Source organism: Stegostoma tigrinum, chromosome 16, assembly GCF_030684315.1.
Source record: "Stegostoma tigrinum isolate sSteTig4 chromosome 16, sSteTig4.hap1, whole genome shotgun sequence".
Lineage (NCBI taxonomy): Eukaryota > Metazoa > Chordata > Chondrichthyes > Orectolobiformes > Stegostomatidae > Stegostoma > Stegostoma tigrinum.
The window spans coordinates 65,678,819-65,700,134 of NC_081369.1; the positions used below are offsets into that span (position 1 = coordinate 65,678,819).

The window sequence follows — 21,316 nt, forward strand, 5'->3', positions numbered from 1 at the left end:
CTGTGCTGTAATGTTCTATGTTCTATATGATTGTAAAAGGTAATCCTACTGATAAGGCTAACAAGCCTTAATACTTAGATACCTGTTTATGATGTCCTCGTTTTCAAAATTTAAAGAACCTAGAATTCTACAGTACAGGAGGATGCCATTTAGCCCATCATCTTTGTCCCAAAAGAACTATCTAGCTAGTCCCACTCTCCAGCCCTATCTCTGTAGCCCTCCAACTCCACTTCCAAACATGCATATCTCTCTTGAAACCTCTGATGGAATCTGTCTCCACCACTCTCCCAGGCAGCACATTCCAAATCCTAACAACTGAGCAAAGTTTCTCCTAATCACATTCCTAGCTCTCGTGCTGACAATCTTGAAATTGTGACCCCCTAGTTACTGTCATACCAAATAGAATATCCTTCTTTACCCTGTCAAAATTGTTCATAAATTTAGAACACCTCCATAAGGTTACCCCTTAATCTTCTCTGCTCCAAGGGGAATCTCTCTAATTGTTCCTTATATCTAAAATCTGCCATTCCCGCTTTCATTCTAGCAAATGCCCTTTGAGCCCTCTCCAGGACTTTGCAGTTTGAGTTTATAAAACTGCAAAGGGAAGTTGGGTAGATGGTTTAACAAGAATTAGGCAGTGGGCTGGGACTGTCTTAAAGAAGGAAAGATGCTTTCTTTCTTTTGCTAGCAGCAGTTCAGAGAAGCTTCACTCGGCTGATTGCTGAGGTGAAGGTGTCCTGTGAGGAAACCCGGTTGGACCTTTTTTGTCATTTGGAGTTTAGATGAATGAGAGGTAGTCTTGTTGAAACATAAAATTCAAAGGGGTTTGACAGGTTGGTGCTGTGAAGATGCTTCCTCTTCTGGAGAAATCTATGACCAGGGGTACAGTTCAAACATAAGGGGTCTCCCATTTAAGATGAAGATGAGGCAACATTCATTCTGAGTGTGTAGTCTTTGGAAGTCTTCCTGTTAGAGAGCAGTGCACAGTGGGTCACCGAATATATTTGTAGCTGGGTTAAATATCTGATCAACAAGAGAGTTATTAGGGGAGGGTGGGGGTGGGTAGGAAGGTGGAATCGGGGCCAAAACCTGATCAGCTGTGACCGTATTAAATGGCAGAGCAGGTACAAACGGCCAACTGCTGCTCCTATTTCGGATGATATTAAATGATTAACGGAAGTGTCTTTTACTGTGCTTTTCCATGAGGAATACACCATTCAACTCCTTAAGGCTTTTCAGTTATTCACTTGGATCATTGACCTGTATCTTAAAACCATCTTCCACCTTGCTTTTGTAACCATTATTGCCCTTGACTAACAAATCTAATAATCTCTGTTACATGGGACATAGAACAATACAGCATAAGAACAGGCCGTCTGGCCCACAGTGTGCTGACCATGATGCCATTCTGAACTAATCCCACCTGCTTGCACATGGTCTCTACCCCTGTACCCTCAGCCTGTTCATCTGTCTGTTGATATGCCTGTTAAACGTTGCTCTTGTATCGGTTTGAATTTTCAGTTGACACCCAGTTTCAAATAAATTCAAATGTTTGCAGAAGAGTTTCAGAATTTCTCGACATTTGTTGTGAAGAAGTTCTTCTCAGTTGTTTTGGCTGCTTAATCAACTCCAGTATTCATCTTGAGCATCTGGATTGGATTATTCCTTGGTCTTCTGTCTTTGAGGGGTACAAGCCTGCCTGATGCAATCCTCATCATTTCACTCCCTTTACTCCTGGTATTATTCTGCAGTAATTTGCCTGGAGCACCGCACTGCTTGGTCACCTTATTTGAAGAAGGATACAGTTGCATTAGAAATAGTTTCACAAGGTTCACTTGACCCACTTCTGAAGAAGTGCTTATCTTATGAAGTGCTGAACTGGTCAGGTCCATAGCTGTTGAAATTTAGAAGAATGAGTGAGAAGTTACCTGACGGGTCCAGAGTTTGTTTTCCTTGTGGAAAAGAGAAACTAGGGAACACAGTTCAAAACTAACAACTCTTTCATTTGAGAGAGGTGACAATTCTTTTGGTTGACTTGGAAATATACTGTCGCCCTTTCTGTATCACAGGGAAGGACTTCCAGGATTTTGACCCAAACGGCATTGTGGGTGTATCAACCCCAGGTGGATGGCAGAGGTTCAAGAAGCTGCTCGCCGCCACCTTCTCAAGGGATATTAAAGATGAACAATAAATTAAGCAATGTTACCACTATGTTGTTACCCCCATGTCACTGCAGACTCCAGGAAAGAGGAACAAGGACAATAGAGTGGGGATGAAATCCAGTCCTGAAAAAGTCGTGCACCTCCAGAAGTTTATATTGATTTTCACATGGGAATTCAGATTCAGGATGAACTGTTGTAGCCATTTAAATTTCAATAGCTGGTCGAGCTTAGTTTCTGTTCAGTAGTAACTACTTGAATGTTGATAGTGGGGATTTAGTAATAGTAATGTCATGAGGCGATGCTATATTCTCTTCTTGGAGATGGCCATTGCTTTACATTTGTATATCATGCATGTTTGCCAATTATCAGCCAGGCCTGGTTATTTTCTTGCTGCGTATAGGTGTGAATTGCTTCAGCATTTGAGCTGTCATGACAGTGGGGAACATTGTGCATCGGTGAGCATCCCCTACTTCTGATCTTAATGAATGGGGTGGGGGCGGTGTGGGGGAGAGGTCATTGATAAAGCAGCCGAGTTTGGTTGGGCCGAGGACAGTACCCCGAGGAACTCCCGCAGAGATGTCCTGGAGCTGAGGTGACTGACCTTCAACAACCACAACCATCTTCCCATGTGACTCCAATCGGCTGAGTTTTCCATTTGATTTCTATTCACTTCAGTTTTGCTTGGTTAGTAGGTGAGGAACACAGAGGTTCAGACTAATTTTTGAGGCTCACAAGCTCAAATCCTATCAATGCAGGTTCAGAAATTTTCATTCAGTTATCAATTGTAATCTAGACTGATCTAGTTTTATTAATGATCAAATGCGTGGGTTTCCATAAAATTCCGTCAGGGTCACTCATGTCCTTTAGGGAAGAAAATCTGCCTGGTTTTTCCTACACGTAACTCTAGACTCCTAACAATGTGTGGTTGATTCCAACAAACTGTCACTGAAACATGTAGTTCTGTGGGAGTAACTTCACCACATTGACCACGGCAATTCAGGAGGGTGACTTAGCAGTACCACCTCAAAGGATGGCCAAAGTGTGCTGGGTTTGCAGTGACACTCATTCCAAGAAGGAATTTAGAACAAAGTGCAGAGTTGCTAGCTGTAATGTAGACAATTTAGGACAAGAGATTGCGAGCTTTGACCTGTATTTGCAGCCATGCGTGGTAACGAAACGTCTGCGAAACAACAAACCAGCTCAGCGAGCCAACTAGCCTCAGTAATCAAATCTGTTTTGATATTAGTGAGGTGTAAGTATTGCTCAGGACAAAGGGCAAGCACGGTGGCTCAATGGTTAACACTTCAGCTTCACAGCGCCAGGGACCCGGGTTCGATTCCAGTCTCGAGTGACTGTCTGTGTGGAGTTTGCACATTCTCCCCCTGTCTGCGTGGGTTTCCTCCGGGTGCTCCGGTTTCCTCCCACAGTCCAAAGATGTGCAGGCTAGGTGGATTGGCCATGCTAAATTGCCCATAGTGTTCAGGGGTGTGTGGGTTATGGGGGATGGGTCTGGGTCGGATGCTTCAAGGGGCGGTGTGGACTTGTTGGGCCAAAGGTCCTGTTTCCACACTGTAGGGAATCTAATCTAATCTAACCTAAACTCCTGCGCAGTTCTTCCATTAGCAAACTTGCAGTTATACTGACAGTGTCCTGAGGCACTCCCTTGGTTATCATAAATCTATCCATCCCTACCTTAAAAATATTCAAAGACTCTTCCTCCACTACTTTTGTGAGGAAGATTGTTGCTAAGTCTTAGGACCCCCATCAAGAAAAACACCTCTTCTCTGCTTTATGTAGGTGACCCCTTATTGTTAAACCGTCACTGTTGAAAAACCAAAATAGAAATTGCTAGAAAAGCTCGGTAGGTCTGGCATCATCCAAGGATAATCCATCTGAAAAGGACCGCAACTTTTCCCCCCGCGCACCCCCCCTGCACTGGTCAAGAATCCCCTCGACCATGTCTCCTGCGTTTTCCGCAACTCATCCCTCACACCCTGTCCCTGCAATAACGACCAAAACAGAATCCCCCTCGTCCTCGCAAACCACCCCACCAACCTTCGGATCCAATGCTTCATCTTCCGACACTTCCGCCATCTGCAATCTGACCCCACCACCCAAGACGTTTTTCCCTCCCCACCCTTGTCTGCTTTCCGGAGAGACCACTCTCTCCATGACTCCCTTGTCCACTCCACACTCCCCTCCAAACCCATCACACCCGGCACTTTCCCCTGCAACCGCAGGAAGTCCTACACCTGCCCCCACACCCCCTCGCCCATTTCTTATGAAGGATCTAGGCCTGAAACGTCAGCTTTTCTGCCCCTAAAGTGCTGCTTGGCCTGCTGTGTTCATCCAGCCCTATACTTTGTTATCTCTTTATTTAGTCATTATTGAGCTTGCTTTTTCAAAGCATTTAACTGTTCTTTTCCGTTGGTAATTTGTTGAAAGAGTTAAAAATACTTTGGTAAAGTACCATGGGAAGAGAGATATGTTTATAACCTCCAGAGCACATTAGTGTCTGACTCATTCAGCAAATCCTATAGTGCAGTCACACGCACCATCTAAAAATCAATGAGCAGTCAGAATGTCCAATATATTTATACAGAGATAATAAAACCTGATTAGAATGGAAGTCTTTTGTACTGAAAGGTTAACCAGTCTGACAAAAAATTGCACATTGTGAAATGTTTTATTGACTACTAATCCTTTACCCCTTTACCCTCAGTGAAATTAGATTTCATAAATAGGCTCATAAAATGCAGCTGCAAGCTGCTAACAAGGCAAGTGTTGACCCTTGTTCCAAGCCAGTAAGGAAGTGATTGCCGCTTGTGGCTGAGGTGTGCTGTATTCAGTCACTCATTTTGTTTAGAAATCAACATTCCCAGTTAACAAACTGGCCTATCACAATTAAAGCATTATGCGCTGAAAGCTATGTCCAAGGCAGGCAGTATTTTTGATTGTGTATAATGAAATTTGTTCCCATTTGAATGGTGTAGCAGGCTTGAGGTGGCTTACTCCTCTTCCTAGTTCATATGTTCTCTTCTCCTTCCCTCCCCAGGGCATCCTCTTGGCTCTTTCACACTAGCTTTCCCCCAGCAGTGTACAAGGTCAGCTGTCTCTTTGCTTTCACCCCCATCCTCCCTATCTGATAATCAAGCTGGAGAAAAGCATTTTACCTCTGTCCTGGTTGAGATTCCGTGCTCCTGAACAATGTGGATCATCCAATGCAGAGTCCAGCACCCCCCCGGCTCCGTATACTCTCCATGAATTTGCACTGGCTGCATTGACTAAGAGACGACATTGCAGAATGTACTTGTAAATGCAACAGCAGGGCATCCAAAAGAGTTTTTATAGCCAATTAAAGTCTCTTGAAGACTAATCACTGTCATAATACAGGAAATGTGGTAGCCTGTTTGGACACAGCAAGATCCCATAAATAACGCACTCAAATCTGTTTTGTTATTGAGGTGTAAGTATTAGTCAGGACTTTGGGATAAACTCTCGTGCTGTTCTTCCAATAGCACACTTGCAATTATGTAGCTCCTTTGACAGTTGCCCAAGGCACTCCAATGCAGCATTTGTAATTGAGCTGCACAGGAGATTTTGTCAAAAGCAATACACTGTGGATTCTAGAAAACTGGCCTTTCATCAGAACATCATTGGTCTGCACAGATGCTGAGTTTTTCTTCCAGTTCCCTAAAAATTTTCAATCTGATAACTAAATCCATGTTAGATATTTAAGAGTGCCTTAATCTTGGGACATAGTTTAACAAAGTGAGGTCTGCCTTTAAAACCATAGGAGATATTATTCTCACAGGAATGAATGTATGGATTTCTCTAACATGGGGTAGTGAGGCAGGCTGATTAAATTTACTCAGAACCGAGTTATTTTGATACATCTGTCCCTGCAGCCATGAACTGTAAAGCTGTGAATCAGGTGCTGGAAATTGGGATATGACAGAATGACTAGTGTTTTGTAACTTTACCGTGGTTCTGTGGGATTAAAGTAGGGGAGACTACTTTTGGCAACAGTACTTTAGCAGTCTGGGGAGAGAATTCCAGAAGTTAGGGCTTTGGCTGTTTTGGCAGAGCAATTTAAAGTAAGATGCATGACAGCAACAACTTGTATTTAGGTAGCCTCCGGCACTGCCACAATGATGCCACCCGAAGGTTGCAGGAACAGCAACTCGTATTCCGCCTGGGAACCCTGCAGCCTAATGGTATCAATGTGGACTTCACCAGTTTCAAAATCTCCCCTTCCCCCACTGCATCCCTAAACCAGCCCAGTTCATCCCCTCCCCCCACTGCACCACACAACCAGCCCAGCTCTTCCCCCCCACCCACTGCATCCCAAAACCAGTCCAACCTGTCTCTGCCTCCCTAACCTGTTCTTCCTCTCACCCATCCCTTCCTCCCACCCCAAGCCGCACCCCCATCTACCTACTAACCTCATCCCACCTCCTTGACCTGTCCGTCTTCCGTGGACTGACCTATCCCCTCCCTACTTCCCCACCTATACTCTCTCCACCTATCTTCTTTTCTCTCCCTCTTCAGTCCGCCTCCCCCTCTCTCCCTATTTATTCCAGTTCCCTCTCCCCGTCCCCCCCTCTGATGAAGGGTCTAGCCCCGAAACGTCAGCTTTTGTGCTCCTGAGATGCTGCTTGGCCTGCTGTGTTCATCCAGCCTCACATTTTATTATCTTGGAATTCTCCAGCATCTGCAGTTCCCATTATCTCTGTATTTAGGTAGTAGCATCTTAGGCATCCTGACATTTCGGAACATGTCACTGGAGCACTACAAAGCAGAGTGTGACTCTGAGCCATAAAAGGTGATATAAGCTCACAGAAAATAGGAACAGGATAGGTTGTGTGGCCCCTCCAGCCTGTTCAGACACTCAGTAAAATCATAGCTGATCCAACATTCCTCCCATTCACATTCCTGCCCTTTCCCCATAACCCTTGATTCCTGGACTGATCAATAATATCTCTATCCTATACATGAGGACTTTCCTTGCCACAGAGAACTGTGGGGGAAGTTTCAAAGAGACACAACCCTCTGAGAGAAGAAATTTCTCCTCATTTCAGCCTTAAATTGGCACCTATTTATTCTGAGACTATGTTCTCTGGCACTAGACAATCTCATGATGGAAAACATCCTTCAGCTTTTTTATTCATTCACGGGATGGGGGTGTTGCTGGCTAGACCGGAGGGCAGTTCAGAATCAGCCACATTACTGTGGGTCTGAAGTCACTTGTAGGCCAGACCAGTAAAGATGGCAGTTTCCTCCCCTAAAGGACATTGGTGAACCAGATGGGATCTTCCTTCTCCCTGACAATCCGCGATGGTTTCATGGTCACCTATTGAATCCACAATCCACCGTCTACCATGGCAGGATTTGAACCCAGATCCTCAGAACATTACCTGGATCTCTGGATTAATAGTCTAACGATAGTACCACTAGGCCATCACCTGCCCTCTGTCAGGCCCCTTTAGAATCCTATATGTTTCAATGAGACTGTCTCTCATTCTTCTACACTCCAGGGAGTAGAGTCCGAACCTGTTTAGCTTTTCCTTATAATGCAGTGCCTTCATACAAGGGATCATCTTAGTGACCTTCTTAACTGCCTGGAATGAATTTCGATCTTTTCTTAAATAGGGAGCCGAAACTGCTGACAGTGTCCAAATGTGATCTCACCAACACCTTGTACAGTTGCAGTAAGACTCCCTTACTCTTATACTTCAACCCCCTTGAACTAAGGGCCAACATTCTATTAGCTTTCCAGATTACCTGCAGCTGCAATGTGCTAGCTTTGTATTTTGTGCACTAATCCTCCCACGTCCCTTTGTGTTGTAGCTTTTTGCAGTTTTTCTTCATTTAAAATAATCCTGTTCTTTTGTTCTTCCAAAAGGAACAACTTCATATTTTCTCACATTATATTCCATTTGCCAGCTTCTTGCCCACGTATTTAATTTATCAATATCTCTCTAAACTGTATCTCCCTCACACCGATCTTTCCACCTATCTTTGTGTCATCTGTGAATTTGGCAACAGCACATTCACTTCCTTCAAGACATTAATGTTTATTGTAAACAGTTGCAGTCCAGACATTTGATCTCGATGGAACACCGCTGGACGTGGGTTCCCAGCACGAAAAAGAATCTCTCTTCCCACTCACTGTTTCCTGTCCATGGACCAATTCTTTTTCCATTCCAATATACCACCTCCAACACTGTGGGCTCTTATCTTATAACTTAACCTTTAGTGAGGTACCTTTATCAAAGTATCTTCTGGAAATCCAACTACAACACAACTACTGGTTCCCCACTATCGGCTCTGGTTGATACTTCCTCAAAGAAATTATTAGATTCAATTTCCCTGTCATGAAGGCAAGCTGACTCAGATTGGTTGGATTAAGTTTCCAAATTTCAGCTATTCTTCCTTTTAATAATTAATTCAAATAATCTCCAACAATAGATGTTAAGCTAGCTTGCTTTTTACTCCTCTCCCTTTCTGAATAGAGGTATTCCATTGACACTTTTCCAATCTACAATGTATCCAAAGAATACATTGGTTTTTGGAAACTAATAACTATTTCAACCATTATCTTTGTAGCTACCTCTTTTAGGATCTTAGGATGCAAGCCATCAGAACCAGGATACTTACCTGACTTTAGGCCCATTTGTTTGTCCAGTTATTTCTCTAGTGATGGTACAGCAAACTTTGTTTTAAACAGCACCTAATGACTGGTACAAATTACATACCTCAAATACCACAGGTTTATTATCATGACGTCCAAGTAGTCAGTTGAGGGTGCGAGTGAAAAGGCAGTGTGTTTGTAAGTTTTATTGAAGGCAAAGTTGCATTAGTCTTTAAGTGATTTATGCTGCAAATAAAGTATAACAGTGATGCATATGCCTCCAGCATCACATTTCTATTACTTAATCAACGTATAAGAACACACTTATGTGAACCTCTTGGTTATCTGAAACATTTGATTAACCAGTACAAACCTAATCCCATAGGTGCCAGTTTGCTGTACTTAATTCTTGCCTTGTGTTCTTTAGTGTTAATGGGAAGTTTGAAGTATTTTCTGCAATAAATGTATTAGGGCAGCTGGCAAAAAGCTTGGTGAGAGATGAGAGTTCAATGGAGCAACTTAAGGAAATAGGGAGTCCAAGGCAGGGAAGACTGAAAGAGGGGATTTCAGAGCATAACGCCTTAGCAGCAGAAGCATGGTCAGTGAAAACTTTGGGTGTTTGTGTCCAGAATCAGATGAGTGAAAGATTGTGGGGATGGAGGAGACTCAGGTGCTGGCAGGGGTGAGATGTGAGGGACTCAGGGAGCAACCAACCTGGATCAGGGATGGATTTTAAAACAAGAATGAGAATTTTAAGATTGTCTTCCACTAATGTGGGTCAGGGAATGCAGGGTGATCGAGGGATTGGGCTTGGTGTGAGTCAGGACATGGCCTAAACTGAAGGACAAGACTTTTTGGCTAACTTTGTGCTAGGATTGTATTGGAGTAATCAAGTCTGGTGGTAACATTGGTATTGAGAAGTGTTCTGGCAGCAGCTGGAGTAAGGCAATGGAAATTGCTGATCTTGGTGACAGTAGAGTTGGGTGGTCATTTCACAATGATTGTATTTGCTGCCATCTACCATAATCTCTGAGTGGGTTCTGAGGGGCTACATGGTCTTATATATGGGAAACTATTATCTTCTGGTCTAATGAGAAGCACCTTGTAGAGTAAACAAGATATAGTTTATTGCATCTACTTACAACCTCTCAGAATTGGCTTTGTACACTAAAGACTGTAGGGAAGACCAAGTCTTGTCTATTTCCACCAGTAAATCCTGCTTTAATCACCCACCAGATCCTCATGATGCCCTCAGTGAGTGGTGTTTATTGAACTCTATGAAGTCTTAAAAGGACCTATAGTCACCTCTTTCAGAGTAGAATGTGACAAAGTTGTAATGTAAGTGTGAGCAGTCTGGTTCAGCCTTGATGCTGAGATCCGTCAGTTCCACCTAAGAGCGCAGATTCAACCTCAGTTTAAATGTTTCATCCAAAATCAGCAGTCCTCCAGTTTAGGCAGCTATTATAGTACTGTGTCAGAAGTCACAAGGCATCAGGTTATAGTCCAACAGGTTTATTTGAAATAACAAGCTTTCCGAGCACTGCTCCTTTATCAAGTCTAGTACTATGGGCTCAGGTCTCAAGTGAACCCCATGACTTTTTGACTCAATGAGACTGAGTTACAAATCTGTGCAAAGGGAGTTGAGAATTTCTTTACCCATCAGTGGGTGTGAAGCTTGATGCCACAGGATGTGTTTGAGACAAATGGTTAGATTGCTTTCAGAAAGGAATCTAGACAGATAAATGGGAGAGAAGCTAGTAGGATATTAGGATAAAAAGCTGAGATACAGCAGGTCGAATTGAAGGAGACTTGTAGGATATAAGGACTAACACAGGCTGGTTGGGCTGAATGGCCTGTTTCTGTCCTGTGTATTTGTGCAATTACACAGCGCCTCCCTGTCCAGGAACATCAGTTTTCAGGCTTGATGTCCCCAGACAATCTTGGAATGTTGAGATTGTTCTGTTCATTCAGCAGTACCATTTTAAACACCTTGGTACTACAGCATCTGAAGGATTTTACCTTGAAAGCTTATTTCTTCCAGGGCTGGGCTGCAGATAAACATACTAAAACATAATGATTATCAAATTTAAGATGTAACTGCAGCAAAGTTCTGAGCAAGTTGACACTGAATGTGCTTGTTAAATGAGTGATTACAGATTGCTAAGCAAATAAGCTGGTCCATGTCCAGACTACAGTGAGCTTACTGATGAGCTGTTTATTATTTTAGAGTCAGGAGAAATTCCATTGAAGATATTTGTAGCTAGCAACTATCCGATTGCATTAAACGTGCCAGCTAGGTGTGACTTACTGCTGTCATAAATGCATTGAAAAGTTATGACAAGAAAGGGGCTGTTTGGTTCATTGTGTCTATTAGCTGGAAACGCTCTGCAGGCTACAGCAATTCAGGTGTATACCTGGTATTTAAAATATGAGGGTTTCTGCCTTTGGCACCTTTTTTCAAATTGATTTTCAGACCTGCAGTGTTCTGTTTTGGTGAAAGGAATCCTTCAACCCTCTGCCAATTCTTCTGCCAATTTCTTTAAAATTATACCCCCGTCCATTCTGGTTATTAGCCTCCTGTTGATTTTGGATGTTTGCACTCAAGTTACCTTGTATAGACAGTTGATAATTTGTAAGTAATTTTCTGATAGTTTATTGGTTTAAGTGGCAGCAATTTAGATCTGATTCTCTGTCTAATTAAAGAATGTAAATATACAGCCGTGACAATTGGGGATGGTTCGCTGATACCAGAGGATAAGCAACCTGTTGGTTTGGAATGTATCGTTCTTGTTAAAGTTGTGAAGGCAGCATCCTGCTTTTTAAAGTGTTACGGAGCTCTTCCCTAGGTCTGTCTTGTTTCTCATCCAGCTGCCAGGCAAAGGCTAATCTCTTGGGACTGCCCAATGTGAACTGCTGATTGCAAGCCCCTCTGGATGAGAACTGCTCTGACGAACTCTTCTGCCCCAAGGACATGTTCTATTTTTCCTAATCAACCTGTTGTTACACACCTCTGGAGCAGGTGGGAAAGTTGGCTCCAAGGTAGGGACACTGCTTCTGCACCACAGACCCTGATTTGGTGTACTGTATTGTCAGGGACAGATTATTTCCTGTCAGTCAATTGTCTGAGCCCTTTAGCGGTGGCCATGGGACAGCTTCTTATGACAGAGGCAGATCATTGTCACTTAGCTCCTGAGGAAGGCAGGTAAAGTTTACCCTTCTAAAAAGAAACTTTTGTTTGAAAAGAATACACTAATGTGATGATGTCTGTGGCACCGGATAAATTGTTGACACTTGTTCAATGGGCATCATGACCTCAGTTTCTTGTAATTCTTCCCTTGGTTTTCAAATGCTAGAATTTTTGAAAGTTAATTACTGCTGTAGCAGCTGTACAATGAAATCTCACACGACATAGTAAATTACATAGTAAAGCTTAAAGGATCTCAATATGTAAGACTACTTCTAAGGGAAGTGTGTCCCTCCAGTGTATCTTAACAAGGCACTGCCAAAATGCACCAATTAAACCTCCTTCCCTCTCCCCTGTTCTAAAGAAAACAACCCCAGCCAAGATCTCTTTTGTGATCTTGGATAACCTTCTTCACTATCCACTCCACACTAATTTTGGTGTCGTCTGCCAACTTACTAACCATGCCTCCTATATTCTCATCCAAATTGTTTATATAAATGATGAACAAAGTGAACCCGCACCGATCCCTGTGGCACATCACTGTCACCAACTTTCAATCCGACAAAACAACCCTCCACCGTCACACTCTGACTCCTGTCAAACCAATTTTGTATCCAGTTGGCAACCTCACTCTGAATCCCATGTGATTTACCTTTACTAATTAGTCTACTTTGTGGAACCTTGTCAAAGGCTTTACTGAAGTCCGTGTGAACAATATTTACTGCTCTGTTCTCATCAATCTTTTTTGTTATTTCCTCAAAAAACTCAATCAAGTTTGAGACATGATTTCCCTTGCACCAAGCTATGTTGACTATCCCTTTCATCCATTCTCTGTCCAAATGCATGCACATTCTATCTTTCAGAATCACCTCCAACAACTTAACCACCACCGATGTCAGACTCACAGGTCTGTAGTTCCCAAATTTCTCCTTGCAGCCTTTCTTAAATAAAAGCACAACATTAACCACCCTCCAGTCCTCTGGCATCTCATCCATGGCTATAGATGATACAAATATTTCTGCTGGGGGGGTCTCTCAACGTCCTGGGATACACTGGATCTGTTTCCGGAGATTTTATCCACCTCTTATGTTTTCTAAGCATGTACTCCTGTGTAACGTGAACCATTTTCAAAACATCAGTATTTATTTCTTCAAGTTCTCTAACCTCCATTCCTTTCTCCGCAGTAAAAACTGACGTGAAATATTCATTTCGTATCTCTCCCATCACTTGAGGTTCACCACATGGTTGAACTGGTTGATCTTTAAGGGGCCCTATTTTCTCTCTAGTTGCTTTTTTTGTTCTTGATATTCTTGTAGAATCTCTTTGAATTAGCCTTGGCAGATAAGGTTAAGGATATCTCATCCCCTATTTGCCCTCCTGATTTCCACCTTAATGCCCCTACACCTCAAGAGATTCATTTGATCTGAGTTATTAATATCCGACATATGATTCTATTTATTCTTGACGAGAACCTCAACATCTTTATTCATCCATTGTTCCCAGTCTTGCCCTTCACTCCAGCAGGAACATAATGCCTCCGAACTCTTGTTATTTGACTTCTTGTCAGTCATCCCTTTACCTGTGAGCAGTCTAATCCAATCAATTCCCGAAAGTTCTTGACCCATATCTTTTAAAATTTGCCTTACTCAAGTTAAGAACTTTAACTTTTATGGAAGGCTTTTCCTTTTCCATAACACTGTTTAAAACCAATAGAATTATGATTTCTAGTCCCAAAGTGTTTCCCTACTAACACTTTAGCATTTAGTGTCCCAGCATTACAGGCTATGAGCCAAATGCTGGAAAGTGGGAGCAGTAGGTCAGCACAGATTTGATGGACCGAAGTGCCTCCTCTGTGCTATCTGACTCTGACACTTAAGGAATTCTCCCTAACCCTGAGAGCTTAGGGGCTGCTAATGACAGCACCTCTGCTGTTGTGGCCTCCTTTATTTTATCCCTCTGCTTCTGACTCCTTTCTGTTCGGTGATCATAGAGCTCAATTCTGCAAACATCTCCCCAAGAGGCTTTCTTGATCACTTTACTGAGATCACATGACTACTTATAAAATGTTCAAAATAAATTTCAGATCTTTACAACTGAGGAACTAAAAATCAATTTTCCTCCACTTTAGAAGCAAAGTTCTTAAATAAAATATTATGATCCTTCTTATGAACAATCTCCTCATCTGTATATGAAACTGCTGTGATCAAGTTACGGAGGAGTATACAAACAGGTTTAGGATCTGATCTGTCCTACCTCTGAAGAACCGTAGGCTTTTCCTTGAACATGCCCATCAGTTGTCCAGAGACAAGAGATCACTTTTGTCGAAATTCTTCAAGAGCAGTTTTAAGCAAGACAAATATTGTGTGGCAGATGCTCTTCCTGCCTATTTCTGGAGTTGCGGTACTCTTTCAGAGTCCGTTTCCCAGGACAACAGTAAAGGGAGGGATAGCAAAAAAGTATAGCACTTGACCATAGCTATGAGGAAACGTTTCACAGCTGTAGGAGAATTGTTATCTCTCTTTTTCTTAAACATCTATTTCCTATAGCTATTAGTGCTTATGAGACCCTCAAGTACTGCATCAACAAGATATTTGATGACTTTTGTGTAGAGATACTCTAGTCGGCAATCATTCGCAAAGAGAAAATCCAGTTTTCATTAACGTGGGCTCTGAGTAACTGAGAAAGTGACGGTTGTTGAATCCTGTTGGGAAGTATCATAGAATCCCTCTGAACAGAAGAGGCCATTCGGCCAATTGAATCTGCACCAGTAAAAATGTACTACCTACACTAGTCCCACTTTCCTGCGCTAGTCCCATAACATGAATGGTTTGGCACTTATGAGCTTATTCAAGTACTTTTTTTAAAGGTTGAGGTTTCCCCCCTCAACCATCCTTTCAGGCAGAGCTTTGCAGACCCCCGCTATCCTCTGGGTGAAAACAAATCTTCCTGAAATTCCCTGTAAACCTCCTACTTGTCACTTTTAAAAATGTGTGCTCCCTTGTTTTAATTCTTCAGTAAGCTTGGATGCTACTAAAGATGAAGAGAAATCAACATGACGAGAGAAGTTGCCTAATATATGCATTTACTATTGGATCAGATGGACAGAGATCCGAGTAATATTCTCCACTGAATTTTGTGGAGATGTGATGCATAGCGTTCGTTAAGAGTGTGATCCCCATTCCCTTTACGAGGAATGTTGAACTGTCTTCCTTTCAGCTGTTTCCCAGCAGTAGCTATGACATCACAGTTCAAGTGTCAGTGCCCACTGAACAACTCCTCACCCAGCTATTTCCTGTTGTCTGTTCCAGCTTTGCTTCTCTGCAACCTGACTGCCTTCTATAATCGAATTCAAATCTTCCTGTTGAGCTAATTTAACTTGCTCTGGCAGTAACAGAAAAGCACCACAATTTTGGTCCCAGTTCTGAGGAAGGGTCACTGGACCCGCAACGCTAACTCTGATTTTTTTTTTCTTCAGAGATGCTGCCAGACCTGCTGAGCTTTTCCAACAACTTCTGTTTTTGTTTCTGATTTACAGCATCCGCAGTTCTTTTGGTTTTTATGGTCCCAATCCTGTTGAGGTGTGACCCACTCGGCTAGTAAAGGTCCCAATGACCAAGTGGTCTGTGGTCAAGTGACTAGTTAATGACAAAGGCTTTTTGCTTACCAACAAATATGATTAGTTTTCATGTAGCTGAACAGCTTAAAGCTGTAAGCAAGATTCAGAGAAACCTTCAGGCATTCACCAGCTCAGGAGCTGTCTGTTCTGTGTAGTGACAGCCACTATAAGTTTGAAGGCGGCCAGTTTAATGTTTAAATTTTTTATTTAACCTATTTTTCTAATTAACCTGTTCAAAGATTGTCAGAAAAACCCATCTGCTTCACTAATGTCCTTAAGGAAAGGAAATCTGTCATCCTGGCCTGGCCTGGCCTGGCATACATGTGACTCTAGACCCACAGTAATTGCATTGACTCTTAATTGCCCTCTAAGCAGTTAGGAGTAGGCATTAAAATGCTGGCCTAGCCAGAGATGCCCCCATCCTGTGATTTTTTTAAATCTCTTCATCTAGAAAGCAGACAGGTGGGACTTGAAGCCAGGTTTCTTGGTCCAGGGGTAGGGACACTTCCACAGTGCCACAAGAAAATCCAAGAAAACCAGTTTATTTCCTTCGCAATTGCTGTTGGTGTGTCTTTTAAGTAACAAGTAAGAAACCTTGCACAAGTTGACTAGCCACCCTGTACCTCCTACAAACCAGTGAAAGCATCCCAAAATACACAGCTTGAGAATCAAGATTCTGTAAACCGAGAACAGCTTTTCCACTTTTCTCTCCTTCTGTAACACTTATGTATTTCTTGTTTGTCTGTCTCTGGTGAGTTTACAAGGGTATCGGTTGTAATTAGTGGAGTTGTATGCTGATGATTCATAATTGTCGCTGTGACTAGAGCCTAATTACGTGTAATTATTATAACCTAAGTGCAGAAGCCTAGTCTGTGCATTGGCAATTTTGGTCTGAAAATCAGGTTCATTGGGAATTTCAAGTACTTTTTCACATTGGAATGGGGGACTTATTTTCTCTCACTAATAGTGAGGCGTATTAATGTACATTCAGTGGAACTGATCTGCCCTGCCCCACCTCTATTAGATTCCACGCAAAAGTTTAACACACTCATCTAACGGGGAGAGAAACCAAAATGACACACATATTCACCTAAGAATTATCTGCTTGTTGCCCTGTCATGTCCCTTCTTGTTTCTTTATGCCTTTTGATTGAGTGAATGTATCCTACAGCCAGATCTCTGTTCTGTCCTGGACCATCACACCTGCTGTGTTTTTTGCAGAATGTAAAGTAAGGTAGTTGTTTAACTAATTATGTGATCTTAGTTGAAGATTTTTAAAAAATTAATTCACGAGATCTGCTGTCTGGGCCAGCATTTTATTACTCATCCCTAATTGCCCAAAGGGCAGTTAAGAATCAACCACATTGTTGTGGGTCTGGTGTCACACGTAAACCAGACCAGTTAAGGATGGTAGATTTCCTTCCCTGAAGAACATTAGTGAGCCAGATGGTTTTTTTACAATAATCAGCAATAGATTCATAAACATGAAATTCCAGATTTTATTGAACTCAAATTCCACAATGTACCATGCTTTGGTGATATTCAAAGCCAGGTCCCCAGAACGTTATCTGGGTCTCTGGATTAATTAACCTCTGTTAATCTATGTATGATCATTTCATGTCACCTTCTTTATTCATAATCAATCATCTTTATTAGAACAAAGAACAAAGAAAATTTCAGCACATGAACAGGCCCTTTGGCCCTCTAAGGCTGTGCCGTTCGAGATCCTCTGTCTAAACCTGTCACCTAATTCCTAAGGGTCTGTGTCCATTTGCTTCCTGCCCATCCATGTCTCTGTCTAGATACATCTTAAAAGACACTATTGTGTCTGCCTCTACCACCTCCGCTGGCAACACGTTCCAGGCACCCACCACCCTCTGCATAAAGAACTTTCCACACATATCTCCCATAAACTTAACTCCTCTCACTTTTGAACTCATGACCCCTAGTAATTGAGTCCCCCACTCTGGGGGGGGAAAAAGCTTCTTGCTATCCACGCTGTCTATACCCCTCATGATTTTGTAGACCTCAATCAGGTTCCCCCCCCTCAATCTCCGTCTTTGTAATGAGAATAATCCTAATCTACTTAACCTCTCTTCATAGCTAGCACCCTCCATACCAGGCAACATCCTTGTGAACCTCCTGTGCACCCTCTCCAAAGCATCCACATCCTTTTGGTAATGTGGCGACCAGAACTGTACACAGCACTCTAAATGTGGCTGAACCAAAGTCCTATACAACTGCAACATGACCTGCCAACTCTTGTACTCAATACCCCGTCCAATGAAGGAAAGCATGCCATATGCCGCCTTGACAACCCTATTGACCTGCGTTGCCACCTTCAGGGAACAATGGACTTGAACACCCAGATCTCTCTGTTCATCAATTTTCCCTAGGACTTTTCCATTTGCTGTATAGTTCGCTCTTGAATCAGATCTTCCAAAATGCATCAGCTCACATTTGCCTGGATTGAACTCCATCTGCTATCTATCTGCACAACTCTCCAGTCTATCTATATTCTGCTGTAATCTCTGACAGTCCCCTTTACTATCAGCTACTCCACCAATCTTAGCGTCATCTTCAAACTTGCTAATCAGACCACCTGTACCTTCTTCCAAATTATTTATGTATATCACAAACAACAATGGTCCCAGCACAGATCACTGTGGAACATCACTGGTCACAGGTCTCCAATTTTGAGAAACCCCCTTCCACTACTACTGTCTCCTGTTGCCTAACCAGTTTTTTATCCTTCTAGCTAACACACCCTGGACCCCATGCGACTTCACTTTCTCCATCAGCCTGTCATGGGGAACCTTATCAAACGCCTTACTGATGTCCATGTATATGACATCTACAGCCTTTCCCTCATCAATCAACTTTGTCACGTCCTCAAAGAATTCTATTAAGTTGGTAAGGCATGACCTTCCCTACACCTAACCATGTTGCCTATCACTGATAAGCCCATTTTCTTCAGATGGGAATAGAGCCTATCTGTCAGTGTCTTTTCCAGCAGCTTCCCTACCACTGACGTCAGGCTCGCCGGTCTATAATTACCTGGATTATCACAGCTACCCTTCTTAAACAAGGGGATAACATTAACAAGTCTCCAGTCCTTTGGGACCTTACCCGTGTATAAGGATGCTGCAAAGATATCTGTTAAGGCCCCGGCTATTTCTTCTCTCGCTTCCCTCATCAACCTGGGATGGATCCCATCCGGACCTGGGGACTTGTCCACCTTAATGCCTTTTTGGATACCCAACACTTCCTCCCTTCTTTTGCTGACTTGACCGAGAATAATCAAACATCTATCCCTAACCTTGAATCATCATAGAATCTCTACGGTTTTGAAAGAGCCAATTCAGCCCATCAAATTCTCACTGACCCTCTTAGAAAGAATCCCATCCAGACCCAGCACCCCCACTGTGTCCCTGTAACCGTGCATTAACCATGGCCAATCCACCTAACCTGCACATCTTTGGACTGTGGGAACAAACTGGAGCAGCCGATGAAAATTCTTGCAGACGTGGGGAGAATGCCTGGATGGAGTTTGCACAGCACCTGAGGCTGGAGTTGAACCTGGGTACCTGGGGTAGTGAGGCAGCAGTGCTAACTTCTGAGCTACCATACTGCCCCATGTGGATGTAAATGTTCCGTGACACCATAGTTGGAAATAAAACAGTGCCATTTTGCACCCTGCCAAATTCTCAATATTTCTTCCCTGCTCCCTACTTGGTGGGTGATGGAGTATGAGAAGCATGTGGGTAGCTTGCTCTTCATTGTCCCATCCAATGAATCTGGTGTTGAGCTTCCTGATTTCTTCAAAACATTTGAAGGATTGGCCATTCTGTTTTGTGTCCCATTGGCATCATTCCACCCTGCCCACTTCCCAACACTAATTTGTAACTCCCCTCTTTGAATCTTATGTAGAAAGAAACTCTGGAACAACAGTGACCAATAATTTTCATGTAGTGAGTGGTTTAAGGTCTGGGGTGCATTGCCTGAGTGTGGCAGAAGCAGGGCCAATTACATAGAACTTATAACAATACAGCACAGTCAAAGGCCCTTCAGCCCACAATATTGTGCCAACCTATTATCCTGCTCTAAGATCAATCTACCCTGCATGCCCTACATTTTACTATCTTCCATGTGCCTATCCATGAGTCACTTAAATGTCCCTAAAGCATCTGACTCCATGACCACTGCTGGCAGCATATTCCACACACCCACCACTCTGTGTGAAGAGCCTCCCTCTGTCATCTCCCCATACCATCCTCTAATCACCTTAAAATTATGGCCCCGCATAGTCATTTCCGCCCTGGGAAAAAGTCTCTGACTATCCACTCTTTCTATGCCTCTCATCTGAACACCTCTATCGAGTCACCTCTCATCCTTTGCCCCAATGAGAAAAGCCCTAGCTCCCTCGGCCTTTCCTCATAAGACCTGCCCTCCAGGCAGCATCCTGGTAAATCTCCTCTGCACCCCCTCTAGAGCTGCCACATCTTTCCTATAATGAGGCGACCAGATCTGAACACAATGTTTCAAGTGGCTTACAGAAGGGGCAATGTTTGCAGAGTAATCAGGGAAAGTGCAGGGAAGCTGGAAGAATTGAGTAACACTCACAGAATGGGCATTAACACAATTGAAAGACCTAATCTCCATGCTGTAACTATTTGATTTTATTTGCCTAAAGTAATTGTGATTACTCTCACTCCCCAAGCTTTGCCCTTCAAGTATTTATCCAATTTACTTTTGAGAATCGCAAATCAATCTGCTTCCACTCCCCTTTCAGGCTGCATATTCTCGAAGCATAAAGATATACATTTCAGTTTTCCTCCTCTTGGCTTTTTTCCAAAATTGTTAACTTGACTCCTGATGCCCTTCTAGCACTGGAAACTTTTTTAACAGCATGTCAAGATCCTTCCAACCTCCTCTATTAAACCACCCGATTTCCTTCTCCACTTAAAGATGAGTAGTCCCCGGTTCCCCAGTGTCTCCATTCATCAACCAATCAGCCATGTGTACTCCTGCTTTGAGTTTGGTTTGTACCAAAGGTGATTGTCTCCAATAAAGGGCTGGAGGGTCTGAGAAGGGGTGGCTGTTACGGTTTCGAAGAATTATGGGGGTGATTGGGCGATTGTGAAGATTGGGCAGGGGATGTTGGTGGTGCGGAAGGTTTGTGGAAGCAATTGTTTGTCATGGGGGGGTTGGAATTTGGTTAATCCCCTTTATTAACTTGGTCATGCACTATTTAGTTGGTCAGTATTCAATCAATTAGCTCACTATCACCTATACAGATGTGATGTAGTTCCTGAGTGATTCTCTCTAGTTAATTGTGCTTATTTTGCTCTATCAAATGAGAATAAATGGGAGATGAGAGGGTTGACGCAGCTAAGAGACAATGTATTGCAGATTTGAAAGGAAACCTGACTAAAATAAACTCTGTTGTTCCAGGTTTAATGTGAACAATACTTTGCTTCACCCTGTCATCATGGAATGGTGAGTAGTTGTTCAAAATTGTATGTAAAATCCTGTTACATGTACAGACTGTGTTTTGTTGTTCAGCTTAACAAACTACCAGGAGATCTGGTACAAATTCTGATCATTTTGAGTGAATGCAAGGAGAATTGGCATTATTAATCTAAGACTAAACTTGAAGTCCCAAGTGTTTACAGTTTTTATATACAACAGGTCACTTATAATGTCTTAATCTGGTCAGCC

At 42.8% G+C, this 21,316-nt stretch overlaps 1 protein-coding gene across 1 annotated transcript in view; it reads left to right on the forward strand.

Annotated features, from left to right (window-relative positions):
• pepd (peptidase D) overlaps positions 1-21,316 on the forward strand; it is a 168,567-nt gene that overhangs the window by 33,283 nt on the left and 113,968 nt on the right. The window contains exon 7 of the mRNA XM_059651802.1: positions 21,050-21,094. Coding sequence (XP_059507785.1) covers positions 21,050-21,094 — 45 coding nt within the window. The remainder of the gene's footprint in view (positions 1-21,049; positions 21,095-21,316) is intronic.